General features: G+C 56.1%; 1 protein-coding gene across 1 annotated transcript in view; it reads left to right on the top strand.

Moving 5' to 3' along the window:
• The first annotated feature begins 2,882 nt into the window (after positions 1 to 2,882).
• SLIT1 (slit guidance ligand 1) overlaps positions 2,883 to 14,927 on the top strand; it is a 149,871-nt gene continuing 137,826 nt past the window's right edge. Inside the window, exon 1 of the mRNA XM_045853799.1 lies at positions 2,883 to 3,395. Within this exon, the coding sequence (XP_045709755.1) occupies positions 3,199 to 3,395 (197 nt within the window). The 5' untranslated portion in view covers positions 2,883 to 3,198. The remainder of the gene's footprint in view (positions 3,396 to 14,927) is intronic.

Genomic DNA, 14,927 nt, shown 5'->3' with positions numbered 1-14,927 from the left:
GTCTCACTCGGGCTCTATGCGTTCTTGGTCCTTCAGAAGGGGTGGGGGGAGGAGGAGGAGGAGAGGACCCTGGGCAGAAAGCTGGATGGAGGGCACAGGTTCCCCTAGTCCCAGGCAGGCAGTGGTCCACAGCGCCTGGCTGAGGGAACTCGGAGGAGGCTCATACCGCTGGATGGAGAGACCCAGCCCCAAGTGTCCTTCTGGGGGCTTGCTTGCTGGTGGCCAGTGGGAGAGTGGGGCTGGGTGGAACACTCCTGGCAGATGCAGTGTGACAGGCCTGCCTCTTCCCCACCCGGGCAGAGGGAGCAGGTGGCCCGGCCACAGGGAGGGGGTAGGGAGACCCAGCAGAGGGAGGGGCCCGGGAGAGCAAACTGAACAAGGAGGGGCAGGGGTGGGGGGAGGCTGGGGTGTGCGGCTGGCCAGGCGGTTGTTTATCGAGTAGAATGTGCTGGGAACGCTAATGAGCTGCATTCATTCATGGCAAGCTGCCTCCCAGATTGGGGAACTGGCCAGGTTCTGGGGTGGAGGAGCTGGAGATGGGAGCCAGACTGAGGAGCTGCCTGGCTGCTGGGGCAGGGCCTTCCCGTGATGCGCTGGTGCAGGGAGCCCTTGTCCTGGGTTTGAGGGGCTTCCCTTCCTTCCCTCCTTTCAAAGGCCAGGCCTTGCTAGGCGCTGACAGCTTGGCTTAAGGCCCACTTGGGATTCACTGTCCATGCTCATCTGGAAGCTTCTAGGGCAGTGGCTGGCTCTCAAGGAGCCAAAGGCAGGGCCGATCATGCAGCCCCCTGCCCCCTTCCACCTCCCCGCGCACCACTTCACCCTGCCTCTCTGCACCCCCCAGGGCACATTGCCAGGTTAATCAACACGTTCCGCTTCCCCACATGGGTCCTGGCTTCAGGGAGCCGTCTGAGGTCACAGGGCCAGGGAGGCACCCACTACTGGAGCAGAAGGTTGGAGACCAGCCATCTTCAGCAGTCTGAGCTCCGTCTGTGACAGGCCTACTAAGTGCCAGGTGCTGGGTTCAGTGCCTAAGTGAGGAAGCCGTGTGTTGGGGGCAGGCTTGGCCCCAGGAGGGGTGTCAGGGAAAGAGCCACAGTGTAAACAGAGCCCCAGCTAAGAGGGGATAAACAAAGCAGCAAGCTCCAAGGAATGAGGATGCAACTTGCCTGAGGCAGCTGGGGAGGGGAGGGGGGCCTGAGCGCCCCTAGCAGGAATTCGAGGGGAAGAGCGGAGAGGAGGCTGGAGCTCTGGCCGGATTCGTGGACAGGTTCTCTAGGATCACACCACACAGAGACCCCTGAGAAAGTCCCTCCCCCACCCCCCCAGTTGTCACTGAATTGATGCTTAAGAACGGATGGCCCTGGATAGAGGTCATGGGCAGGAGTGTGTGAAACTTTCAAAAGCACTGCCCAGAGCCCACAGAATCAGCCACGTTAGTCGTGACATGGTGGCCACACAGTGTGTGCTATGACAATAGAGGCGCTGCAAAGTTTTCATCAGAACGGAAGAGAAAAACCCTGGGCCTGTACCCGGAGGGCGATGAGGCTTCCGTCTTGCGGAGCCATCAGTGTGGGGCCACCCACCCCAGGCAAGCCGTGGGCGTCCCTGGCGCCTCTGGGACCAGCTGCCTTTCTCCTTGGCTTCTCCCCAGGAGAAACCCAGGAAGCAGACTCCTGTGAGGGGAGGGGCTTCTTGAGCCGTTCAACTGTCTCTCCTTGCCAGTCAGCCTGGACTCAGGGTGCTGACCCACCGGCAAGAGATACCTGGGTCCTTGCAGTACCAGGAAGCCACAGCTGTCCTTGATTTTGGGAGGTCCGGATCTCTTCTGACTGGAGGATAATTCTCTCCCCACCTGGATTTTCTGTTCACACCCATGCTCGCACCTGCCTCAGATTGAGCACAGTCCCTGCCCAAAGGGAGCGCAGGGCCTGGGGCCTGCCAGGGGGTCCTGCGGTGCTTCCTTCCCAGGCAGGCTGTCCCGGCCCCTCCTGTCCCGGGCCTCTCTGCAGTCCTTTGGAGACAGCTCTGAATGTGGGTTTTTATCTGTCAGAAATGGAGGGATGCGGGTGTGGCCAGAGGGAGGTATAAGACAGATTTCCGCTTCCCACTGATACCGGCTCCCTACCCCCTGGGGAGCCAGCATAACCCCCTGGGCATTCTCATTCCAGGTGCAGCTAGCTGCTGTCCCTCTTGGAGAAGTGGGGCCACCTCGGCGGAGAATATGACTGTGTTGAGGGAGGGGAGGAAACACTACGTGGCCTAGGGCTTCTGAGCCCAACCACCCTCTGTGACCCCCCCACCCACACCCCCACCCTTCCCCCCCCAGACTCTGCCCTCAAGTATCGCTCTAAGTAAGGTGGTGGCTTGCAGATGGCCATCGGGGGTGCGGAGCTTCTTTTCCCTGTGAATTGACAAAGCAAGTCCGACCCGGCCTGGGAGCAGTTTCTGCCGTTGAGGAAAGCTTGGGTCTGTGGCCCAGGGGATGGGGTCCAGGCAGCAAAATAAGACCCTCTTCCTGCTCTGGGACAGCAGCTGGGGCGGTGGGTGCCGGGCACTCGCATCTAAGTGTGCTCATCCTCAGGGCGTATGGTGTGTGTGGGTGTATAGCCAGTGAGTGTCAGAGCCGCCCGGTCAAACCGTGAACCACGTCCCACCCCCACTCCGCCCCACCCTGCCACCCCTCGCAGCCCCCTGCCCGCTCGCGCAGCGCCTTGCAGATTCCACCTTTGAAACTGTACGCCGCTGGCGGCAGCCGCGGAGTGCAGGGAGGCGGGGCGGGAGGGGGTGTTGGGGGGGGGGAGGGCGGGGAGGAGTCTGGCCCTGATGTGTGGTTTTTCGATTGATGGATGACTGCTGGGTGGGAGCGAGCGTGCGGGTGTGAGACTGTGTGACTGTGTGTATGTGTGCGCGCGCGGGGTGCGTGAGCGCGCGGGCCTGCCCATTTTCCTCCTCTCAGCAGTCGTCTGTTGGGAGCTGGAGGGAGGGAAGGAGACGCAGCAAGCGAGAAACCGGAGAGGAGCCGAGAGCCCTCTGCACAGGCGCCGTTGCTTGGAGGAGCAAGGTGCCTCCCAGCCCGCAAGGGCGCAGCGCACTAGCCAGCGGTCTCTTCGGTGGCTTTGCCCCGGGACTGCACCTGGAGGCCACCCCGAACTGGGATGGTCAGCGTCTGGCGCGCTGGAGGGACATTGTAAAGGCACCATGGCGCTGATGCCCTGGAGGGGGTCCTCAGTAGGGCTCCTCCGGCCGGAGCTCTGGCTGCTGCTGTGGGCAGCCGCGTGGCGCCTGGGTGCCACAGCGTGCCCTGCCCTCTGCACCTGCACCGGTACCACAGTGGATTGCCACGGCACGGGGCTGCAGGCCATTCCCAAGAACATCCCACGGAACACGGAGCGCCTGTGAGTATTGCACCCATCCCTAGCCCACAGGGAGCCCCGACGTTGCTCTCCCACCCAGACGCAATTCAGGGCTGCTGGTCGGGGCAGGACCATTGGATATGGGCTCTGCAGCCAGTAGGCGAGCCAGTGCCTGCCAAGGTCCTTCTGGAGCCAGGAGCCAGGAGCCAGGAGCCAGGAGCCAGGAGCCAGGAGAGCCCCTGTTTTCCTTCTCTAGGATTCAAAGGGCCCTGGCGGGCTGTCAGCTTGCGTCCTCACACCTGCACCCTGTGCGTGGCACTGGCAGGCGCTCCCCCCAGCGCCAGCACTTTATTCCTCCAGGGTGGCTGCAGATTGGTGCCAGAAAGCCTTCCTGGCACCCAGGAGGGAAGCTCCTCACTCTGTCAGGAATCGTGCCTCCTTTTGGGCATGTGTGCTTGAGCTGTGTTCTGAGTGGGGTGCATGGATGTGGGCTCTGAGGGCCAGCAGGCTGGCGATGGGTGGCAAGATGGGATGGAGTTGAAATTTTTCATCTTTCCCTTTCTCCCCATTGTTTGCCCCAGAGCCTTCAGAACCCTTCCCTTGCAGGTGTCCGGTGTTGGCCCCCCACCTCATGCCCAGCGATCTCCATCACTGGCAGACAATGGGACCCCAGGGATTTGGGCTTGAGGCTCCGGGTGTGTTACATTCAGCACACAGAGCGGGCTAGGTGCAACCCGGACCAAGAGCCCCGGGAGTCATGCCGAGAGGTCAGGGGCTTGGAGTGGGAGACGTGAGGCTGAAGACATTGACCATGACACGTCACAAAACACTGTTTCTCTTCCCCTCTCTCACTTCTGAATTCTTTCTAGACCCGCTGAGATTTGTAGGGTGAGTGTGTGTGTGGATGGTTAGCATGCGTGTGTGTTTACAAACCTATATAATTTGTTTTCCCAGATTCCCCGCAGAATGTGTATCTGTGTGAGTTCCTGGTGTAGTGGTGTCACCTCCGTGTGAGAGTCCCTGTACGTGGCCGTGTGTGTAGATTTTGGTCACATGCAGGGCCTTTGTGCTGCTTGCAGAGGTGACGGTCTCGGGAGATTTTTGAACTGGACTTTGGAGAAGGCTGCTGGCTCCTTTGACACCTGCCTACACTCCTCCCCCCAGTCCTGGGCAACTGCAGGGGCTCCCGGGAAAGGCGAACATATCTCGATAACTTTCGGGCACATTTTTCATGCCTACTAGCCGATCAGAGGCAGAAACCGGACCCCGGGGAGAGCTGTCTCCTGGATCAGAGTCCGTACTGAGGTCAGCAATTAGTGAGCACACTGTACCACAGACTCTTCTTCGCTGAGACTGAAAAATTCCCGTGGAGCTTTCAGAGAATTTGCAATCTAGACGCAATCTAAGTGGAATCAGTGAGTGTGTGAGGGTGTGTGTGGGGGCTGGGGAAAGACACCGGTGTGGGGTAGGAGGGACCAAACTGTGTCTGCTTAGGGCACCTGTGTGTTATTTTGTGTGGCCCTGGGGAGGGACTGAGAGTCAGAAATCTATCCAGGAGGCCCCTGAGGTTGCAGGGTCACCCTCCACACCTGCTCCCTCCGGACCTACCCTCTGTTCCTTGGCCGTGTCCATGGGGCATTTCTCCTGCTGCTGTTGCCCTGGTAGCAGCCTCAGGCTGAGACGCATCAGCCCCTCTCCTTTGCTGTTGGATCTGAATCTTGAAGTCATCTCATGCCTTGCTCGCTCTCATTTTTAGTGTTGAAAAGAGTATCTGTTTTGACTTTCATGACCTCTTGATCTTTTTTGTGATTAAAAGAGATGTTGAATTTCCTGGTGCAGAGGAAAGAGTTGGGGCTCCTACTGCCTAGATGGGAGCCCCAGCTCAATCAGTTATTTGCTGTGTGACCTTGCCCAAGTTACTTAACTTCTCTGTGTTTTAGCTGCTTTCTGTGAAGAAAATGCAGCTTCTGATGCATAAGGTCTCTGATTCTTGTGAGGGCTGAAGGTCATGTGTGGGAAGTGCCTGCCTGGCACATTATGATGCTTACTCAGTGAGAGCCATCCTCATGGAAGGGTCACGGGGAGGAGTCTCACAATTTAATCCAGCAAATCTTTGCAGAGCCAGGAACCACCCTGGTGCTAGAGCTCGAGCGGAGAGTGAGGGCGTCCCTGCCCTCAGGGATGTGTAGTGGAGAGGACCTGGCAGGGCACGCCTCACTGTAAGCTTTCAGTTAGGGCCAGGCCCACGGTGTGACGGGGCTGTCAGCAGGAACATTGGGATGAGAAGCCCTCTTTGGGGGCAAAGGGACTTCTCAGACAATGAGCCTTTTTATCAGGGCACTTTGGGACCCAGCAATGGTTGGGTTGGGTTTTGTCGAGCAGAGAGGGCAGGCCACCAGACAGAGGAAACACAGGAGCAAAAGGCCTGCAGGCGTGAGTGTGCCTGGCCTGCTGGTCCAAGGACCAGCTCCGCCCGGGGCCTGAGACACGCTGTGTCTAGTGGGATGGGATTGGGCTTGAGGTTGGGAAGGTTGGAAAGAGTTAAAAAGGCCTTTCTCTACCTGGATTTTTTTTTTCTGTGGGGACTTAAGGGTTGGAATACAGGGGCGAGTTATCTTAGGGTGAGCCTGACCTTTGCTGGGCAAAACTTCTCAGCCTGGGAAAGGACATAGGAAGCAGAGGGGGCCCGCCTTGCCAACAGGCAGGCTGCGCAAGAGCCATTTGAGGAGGAAAAGAACACCCTCCGAACAGACCTTGGGGAGGGCCTGGGTGGACGCAAAATAACTTTGGCAAATGCTCTCTCTGATCAATATGTGCCGTGCAGTGTCAGAGCCCGCGCCGCCAGCCTCTTCTGAGGCTGTGAAATTTTTATAGACTGCAGCTGTGCTGTTGCCCGGTATCCTCTGGGCAGCTCCACGGCAGCCCACGAGGCCCCAGCGACGTTGTGATCACAGAGTCCACACCTCTGTGTCCGGGTCTGCTCCTGGAAGGGGGAAGAAATTGTCAGTGGTTTGCTGCAGGGCCTTCCAGGAAGAGGCTGTGCAGGCAGGTCCCAGAGCTGCCGAGGACACTGACGGAGCCAGTGCGGCTGTGCGGCTGGTGGGCTGCGTGGGGAAGAGGTGCTGAGTGATTCCCTGCCATGGAGCAATTAAAATACCAAGCGAGGTTCAGGGGTGTGTGGAGGAGGCCTGGAAGCTTGTCTCTTTGCAGGTTTCAGGCTCAGAGGGACCCAGCCACGGCCACTGTTAACTGTCTTTTCTTCCACTCCCCAACCTTGACTTTCAGTTTGGTTCAGAGTGTTCAGGAGAGTGCGGTGAGAGGGCAGGTATGGATGGACACTGCTCCTCCTTTGCACTCTGGGCAGCGGTGTTCTAGGTTGGCCCCAGAGCCCTGTCCTGGGTGCAGGGTGCAGAGAGAAGGGGGCCTGAGGGTGGGGATGAGGTGAGGGGCCCCTGGCTGGCCTGCTGGCTTCCGTTTTGCCCCAGGCCCAGCTGTATTCCGTTGCTCACCAGGCCATGGGCCCGCTCTGCTGCCTTCTTCCATGTGTCCCTTTGCCTCCTGGCCAGCCTGCCCACTGCCCTAGCTCCCTGCCTGCTACAGACGCCCGGGGGTACCACGTCTTCTCCCAGCTCAGCACCCTGAGTCGGGAGGCGCCATTCGACAGGTCTGGGTGGTCATGCCCAAGGGAGACTGACCAGGGCACCCAGGCGGATTGTCTGGGAGCCTCTTTGGAATTCCAGATAATGGTTGGATGGTGGCTGTAGTGAGAGGGCTCAGCGGGCCGTTCGGAAGCCACGTCTACCAGGGGGCTCGGCCTCCTGTGGGGCACTCGTGCTGTGCAGGGGCTTGCTTCCTGGTAGGACTCAGTCTCCAGTACAGGTGCCCTGGCTTATTGCTGGGTCCTCAGTGGCTGGTGGGAGGGCCCCAGTGCTGCCCTCCATCCTCCCTGTGACCCAGTCCCCTTCTGTGACAGGGGAGGGTGACAGCTTTGCAGGGTGGCAGTGAGGACTGAGTGAGTGAACCTGGCGGCATGCGTGTCACATGGCGGGTGGGGAGAGTGACACCCACTGCCTCCCAGGGCTTTGCTATATTATATGGGTGCAAATGCTTTGTAGTTTTATTAAGTGATGACATTTTGTATCATTTGAGAAGCTCACGCTAAAGGTTTGAGGGCTCAGCAAGGGCAGGAGAGAGCTTGGGAGGGGAGCGTGTGGGTGTTGGCCAAGCTGCAAGCTGCTCTCCTTAAGTCTGGCTGCTCAGAGTGCCCCCTGCCTGTGCCGGGGCCTCTCCATCCCTGTCCTCTGGGGTTTGGAGACAGGGAGCTGGGCAGTGCTGTGCAGGGCCTCTCTGCAGGGTGGACCGCACAATGGCATGGCTCTGGAGCCAGCCTGCCTGGGTTTTCAGCCCCTTCCTGCCATTCAGCAGCTGGGGGACCTCGTGCCAGTTACGGGGTTTAATTCACCCATTCAACAGATTGCTGTCTATTGGACGCCTGAGTCGGCTGAGTGAATAGTGCCGGACAGAAATCAAAACCGCCCCCTCCTCCGAGTTTTAGTCCAGCAGGGGAGACAGAGATGAATGACACGGTAGGAGAATAAATGCGTAATTGCAAACTGTGGTAAGTGCTCAGAGGCAGGTGACCTTGCAGCCCCCCGCGTCCTTGCCCTTGGAGTGGGGATGGCAACGGGACCTGCCTCCTAGGGTGGCCGTGAGGGCCGAGTGCGGTGATGCCGGCTAATGCACTTTGCGCCAGGCCTGGCACGCAGCAATTGCCCAATAAATGGCTTTATTATTGTTATTAAGGTGTCAGAATTGCAGGGACATAAAAGAAATGTCGGCACCCCCCACTGCTGGGTCCCAGCGTGGCCCTGCTCTCCTGTCCCTCGTCACATGGCTGCCCAGTTCTCTGCAGTCCCTGGGAACCCGGAGCCCTCGGAGATGGGGATGCCCCTTCCTTGGTGCCCCCTGTCCAGCCAGGGGGCTGGCAGGGATGGCCCAGGCCTCAGAGGCTGCCAGCAGGGGTGGTCGTGCTCCTTGGGGCTGGACAGGGGCCGGCAGGACAGGCAGCTCCTGCATTACTGGGCTCAGACTGAGGCTTGGCGGAGTTGCCGCCTCCAGTTCTGTGCCGGCATTAGCAGCTCGGCAGGGCTCTTGCTTAATGGGATTTTCTTCCCAAATGCTGTAATTATCGCCATACAAATACTTATTACCCTGAGCAGATGACGGCCGGGGCTCTGGGCAGTCGCCAGGGAGCTGGGCTGTGCCGGGGGGGGGGGGGGGGGCCCGCTGAGGGGTGGGGGTGGAGAATTGGCTCTTCCTTTTGGCGGCGGAGCTCACCGCCCCCTCCTCTCCTTTCTGGAACCCAGCCTGTGGCGCACACACAGCTGTTGGGCACCTGCCGTGTGCGAAGTGTCTAGAGAGGTCCAGGGCGCGGACACCTCCTCTGGGAGCTTGCAGTCTGTCTGCAAAAGAACAAACGCATAAGGATGCCCATAGGGACATGGAGCACAGTGGCTACCAGCGCAGGCTGTGGTGCGAGAATGGCCCGGCTGGAGTCTTGCCTCCTAAGAGATCTTGGGCAGCTCACTAGTGACTTGACTTCCTCACCTGTAAAATGGGGCCAGCGATAGCACTTACCTCGTAGGGCTGTGAGTTCGAATGAAATCCTCCACACGAAGGGGTTAGAGTAAGGGTGGCACATAGAAAGGACTCAATTGTTGTTAGACACGAGGTGGGAGTGGGTGAGAGATGGGAAGGACCGGATCCCTGAAGTGACTGGGGAGGTGGGATATGAAGGTTTGGGCAGGACTTAGGGAAGTAGAGAGGTGAAGTGAAAGGGAATCTGGGGGCACTCAGACGGCGTCAGTCTGGGAAGGAGAGGGAGGAGCTGGCCCTGGTGATGGCGTGAACGTTTGTGTCGGAGGCTCTGCAAGAAGAGAGGAAAGTGAGGGGCAGGCGCCGGCTGTGAGGCTGGGACACGGGCGGCCATCAGTAGGGATGTGTGCGGAACATTATTAAATTTTTTTTACTATTCGGTGATTTTTAATAAATCTACAGAGTTGTGTAAACATTGCCAAAATGCAATTTCAGGATATTTTCATGACTCCAAAAGGCCCCTTGTTCTTACTTTAACTTTTATTCTGCTACCATTTCAAACTCACGGAGAAGTTGCCATGGACGTGCGGTGTCGGGAATGCCCGTCGTCCTGTCATCCAGGGCCAGTTGTTCATGTTTTGCACCATTTGCTTTATCACATATTTTATGCACCTGCGCGCGTGCACGCACACACACACTTTCTCCTGAACCTTCTCAGAACCGGTTGGACACGTTGTCACCTTCCTCCTCTGAATACTTATGTGTGTATTTTCTAAACACAATAAGGCTGTCAGAATCAGAAAATTTAACATGGATGCAATACCGTTATCTACCCATGTATATCCACGACTAATTAATACATGCGAGTTCATGTATGAATTTCATCAGTCGTCCCCCAAATGTCTTTCATGGCTATTTTTTTTCTAGGTCCAGAATCTTGTCCTGGACCAAACATGGCATTTCCTTGTCAAGGGTCTTCAGTCCCCTTTAATTTGGACCAGTTTCTCAGCCTTTCTTTGTTTTTCTGACCTTGACATTTTTGAAGAATACAGGCTGTTTATTTTGTAGCATGTCCCTCAGTTTGGCTTCATATGCTCTTTTTTTTTTTGCGACTGCACTATGTATTTGTGGCAGGAATGCTAACTAAGTGATGTCATGCCCTCCTTGGTGGGTCGTGTTGGCAAGAGACACAATGTTGGTGATTTTAGCTCCGAACACTGAGCGAGCTGAAAAGTTATTATTTACTCTTAGTTATCAATCAGGACTTTGTGGAGAGATGCTGTGAGGCTGTGTGAATATCCTGTTCCTCATCAAACTCGTATTGGCTAGTTTTAGCACCTCTTGATGAGAAGTGTTTAACTCCATCATTTCTGCTCTGTCAGTCGGCACACCACCATCAGCACGAACTTCCTTCTCCTCTGTGTTTGCTTGTCCACTCACGCGTCACAGTGTGGACCAGGGGATTATTATTTTGTTCGTTGGTTGCAATGTGTTCCTATCAGTATTTATTTCGATATTCATAGTGTCCGCCTCTGGCCAGCGGCAGCCATTCCAGGCTGCTCCTGTGTCCTTTTGACGAGACCCTTTGAATGCCTGCCCCCAGGGGTCTTGAACAGAGAGTGACAAGTGCAAAAAGCCGTCTTAAGACAGTCTGTGGCCCTGGCTTCGGTGTGGACAATACGTGGAGGGCGGGCCCCGCTGGCAGTGAGGGGACCAGTTGGGTATGACGACTGTGGTTTCTAGCTTTTCTATGATAGTGCTTTCACTGTCATTGTTGTATTTTATTCTTTTTTAAAAATTTAAAAAACCTTTTATTTTTATTTAAATGATTTTATTTATTTACTTTTAAAGAGAGGGGAATGGAGGGAGAAAGAGAGGGAGAGAAACATCAGTGTGGGAGGAATCATGCGCCCCTTACTGGGGCCCTGGCTCTCAACCCAGGCCCGTGCCCTGACAGGGAATTGAACCAGTGACCTTTTGGCTTGCAGGCCAGCACTCAATCCACTGAGCCACACCAGCCAGGGCAATTTTTAAATAATTTTAGACTCACAGAACATTTGCAAAAATAGTACAGGAAAAGTCCCACATGTGTCACCCAGCTTTCTGTAATGCTGACATTTCTGCTAACCATGGCATGGGCCTCAAAACTAAGAAATGAACGGTGGTACAACACTTAACTAAACTAAGACTTGATTCAGATTCCACCAGTTTTTCCACGGAAGTCTTTTTGATATTCCTGCATCCTATCCTGGATGCCACATTGGCCTTAATAGTAATTTTCCGTTAGTCCCCTTCAACCTGTGACTGTTCTTTAGTTTTTTTCTTGCTCTTTGTGACCTCAGCCCTTTTGAAAAGTAGCGGTCGGTTGTTTTGCAGAAGGTTCCTTAGTCTGGGTCTGTCTGGCGTGTTTTCATGATGGGATCGAGGTTACGCATTTTGGCCAGAATGCCTCAGAGGTGATGATGCGTCCTTCTTGGAGCGCCCGTCCAGGGGCAGGCGGCATCAGTGTGTCCGGCTGCTGGTGACGTCGGTCTGATCTCGTGGTGGAGATGGAGCCTGCCAGGTCTCTCCACTGTAATGTCACTATCTTTTCACTTGTCATTAACAAATATTTGGGGGATATACTCTGAGATTATGTAAGATCCTTTTTTTGTCTTCACATTCTTACCTACTAATTTTAGCATTCATTAATGGATCTTGCCTGCAACCATTATTATCCACTTTTTATTTTCCTATTTCCCTTATTCTGTCTGCATTCGTTAGTGGGGATTCTTCTGTAGGGAAGAGAATTTTATTCCTTTTAAAGAAGGTGGTTTGTTTGATGGTCCCTTGGGTTTTGAGTTTCCTGAGGGCAGGCACCATGTCTCATGTATCTTTGTGTCCCCTCACCTGGTGCACAGTAGGTGCTAAAAAAAAAGTGTGTTGGGTGAGGTTTTTTAAAATAAACTTTTGGTAAGAACCATGAAATCACAGTTCTGATCTTTGCTTTAGAAAATACGGTCCTTATGGTGGGCTGAATAATGGTCCCCAAAGATGTTCCTGTCCTAGTCCCTGGAACCTGTGGGTATGTGACTCTCCAGAGTCAAAGGGACTGTGCAGATATTATTGGGTTAAGGACCTTGAGATGGGGTCCTGGATTATGCAGGAGGGCCCAGTGTAGTCACAAGGGCCCCTGTGGGAGGGAGGCAGGAGGGCCCGTGTCAGCAAGTCAGTAGTGCAGGATGTGACGACGGAGGCACGAGCTGGGAGGGATGAGAGAACGAGGCCCCGCACCAGGGAATGCAGTGACCTCTAGAAGCTGAGCAGAACAGGAAACAGATAGTGTCCTAGAGCCTTCCGAAAGGGACGCAGCTCTGCCGACACTGTGACTTCAACCCAGTGAGACTGAGGTTGGATTTCGGATCACTAAGCGTGCAGTCATTTGCTATAGCAGCACTAGGAAGCTACTGTGGCCCCCGTGGAATTAGGAGGCTACTGTGGAGGCTGAGGCAGAGAGAGCAAATGGGAAGGCCGGGGTGAGGGGGACCCCAAGGCTTGAACCTGGGAAGTGATCTTACAAAGTTGGGGAGGGCAGCTGATCCTGGAGAAGCCATGCAGGTGGTTGGCTTCTGTCTCTTTTGCTTAAATTGACAATAAATACCTACGTGAGAAACATGACTCCAGAGGGAGGAACTGGGGAGGGTTGCTCTGCAGAGTGTTCAGGCTGGAGAGGAAGCAGGGAGGGCCTCTTGGGGAGGTGGTGGGACCCACGAGGGCTGTGGAAGAGGGACTTCAATTGGAACAGGCATCTCCTGGGAGCTGGTATAAAATGCAGACTCCTGGCCCACCCCAGAGCTGCTGATTTACCAGTCTCTGGCAACTGCGATTCAGGTGATTTGGATGCAGGAGGTGCTCTTGGTGCTGGGGTTGCCAGGGGAGGAAGGTCTGTCCTTTGAAGACTCATGAGGCCTGTCTTTGGCCTCCCCCCCTATGGAGAGGACAGGGGGAGCCTTGGGGAGGTGAGAGGCAAGAGGCACCCCGTCCCATGTTTCCCACGGAGAGCACTGGCTGAACATGTGTGGCTCCCAACCTGGATAAAGAGTAGTTACTGCCAAACCAAGCAGGCGTTTGGAGATGCGGGGGAAGGCCAGCAGTGCGCAGAGCAGCCAGTCTGTCTGAAGATGAGGGCCAAGCAAAGCTCTGGAACTGTGAAGGGGTCACTGCAAAGCCGGGCAGAACGGCTTCCTGGGAGAAGCGGAGGGTGGGAGGCAGATGGTCGGGGAGTGAGTAGGTGGCGAGAGGTTGTGGGAGGAGAGGAGAAGAGCAGGCGCTCCAAGGGGGAGTTGTTTGCAGCGTCGGGGCAGGTGCACTGGAGTCTGCTGGGGGCAGAGGGCGGGGCGGGTTGTGAAAGGAGGAGCCAGGGCCCTTGGGGCTGGGGCTGGGCTGGGGTGTGGGGGGGGGTGAGGTGGGACCCGTGACAGGTCAGAGAAGAACTGAGGTGGAGAGGTGAAGAGGAAGTGGTGCTGGTGGTCACCATTTAGAGCCCCTCCCTTGTGCCAGGCTCAGGGTGAGAGGCTTTACCAAGGCTGCCCTTTTGCTCCTCACACCTGTCCTGTGAGGAGGGCACCACCTATCCTTCTTTGCAGACGTGGAGAAGGTCAGGGAGCTGGAGCTATCCGCCTGGGTCACAGGTGGCTGGTAAGTGGTGTGCCCAGCACACCTGGGTCTTGAGGCTTGAGAGGTGTTTGTGTTTTGTTTTTGAATTTGCTATATCTCCACACATCTTAACAAAGCCTGGCTTCATTCATTCATTCATTCATTAGTTCATTCCTTCCTTCATCAGACATCCATTTAGCCCCTACAAAACTCCTGTCAGGGCTTAACACTGGGGCTGAAAGGTAGTTTGGCAACAATTGAGTCCTGCCTGTGCATCTTTACAAGGTGGACCTGAGGTGCAGGCCGGATAAAGAGGGTGTGTCCCGCTGGGGGGCAGGGGGTGGTGAGCAGAGTTGGGGGGTGCAGGGAGGTGGTGCTTTAGCCAGAGGTCAGTGTCAGGGAGTTCGATGGCATGTGGCCTCTTGGGGGCATGGGGTGGGTAGTGCGTGGAGTACTTGGAGGTTGGGTGGCTAACAGTGGGGCCCTGGCTGCAGGGTTGTGGTTTTGGGGTGAGCCCCAGACCTGGGGAGGGGGTCGGCAGAAGTAAGACCAGGCCTCGGTGGTGAGGAGACTGAGGTGCAGTTCGGGCCTTAGAGCAGAATACGTCACAGAGCCAGGGTCAGGAGCTGGGATCTGAGCCCTCGCACCCGTTGGGATGGCCGAGCGCTGTTGAGAAAACCAGAAGTAACAAGTGGTGGTGAGGATGTGGAGAAACTGGAACCTTTAAGCACTGTTGGCGGGAATGTGAAGTGATGTAGCCACCGTGGAGAACGGGGTGACGATTCCTCAGGAATTAAACGTAGAATGACCACAGGAGCCAATAAAGCCCACTTTGGGGCCTGCGCCCAGAGGAACTGAATGCGGGGTCCCCAAGGTGTCCGCACGCCCACGTCCACAGCAGCACAACTCGCAACGGCCGAAGGGCGGGCAGGGGCAGCCCGCGTGCCCGCGGGTGGGTGAGTGGGCAGGTGAAGTGCAGTGTGGCACATGCCGGGACGCCAGCTTCGAAAAGGAGGAGATGCTGTCCGACCTGCAATGTGGATGAACCCTGAGGACATGCGGAGGGAAGTGAGCCAGTCTCGGGAGGACAGAGCCTGCGTGACCTCACTGACGGGCAGCCCCTGGAGTCGCCTGACTCGTGGAGACAGGAGGCAGAGGCGGTTGCCAGGGGCCAGAGGAAGAGGAGTGCGAGTGTTTAATGGGCACGGAGTTCTGGGTTTTCCAGATGAAAAAGTTCTGGAGATCTGCTGTGCAACAAGGGGAAGGGCAAATTTTGTGTGTGTGTTTCCATAATTAAATACTACAGGAGAAAACAAATACAGAGGGAGCTCAGCCCTGAAGTCA

The sequence above is a fragment of the Phyllostomus hastatus genome, unplaced genomic scaffold, assembly GCF_019186645.2.
Source record: "Phyllostomus hastatus isolate PE091 unplaced genomic scaffold, TTU_PhHast_1.1 phas_scaffold_1066, whole genome shotgun sequence".
NCBI lineage: Eukaryota > Metazoa > Chordata > Mammalia > Chiroptera > Phyllostomidae > Phyllostomus > Phyllostomus hastatus.
This window is presented reverse-complemented; position numbering and strand designations above follow the sequence as displayed.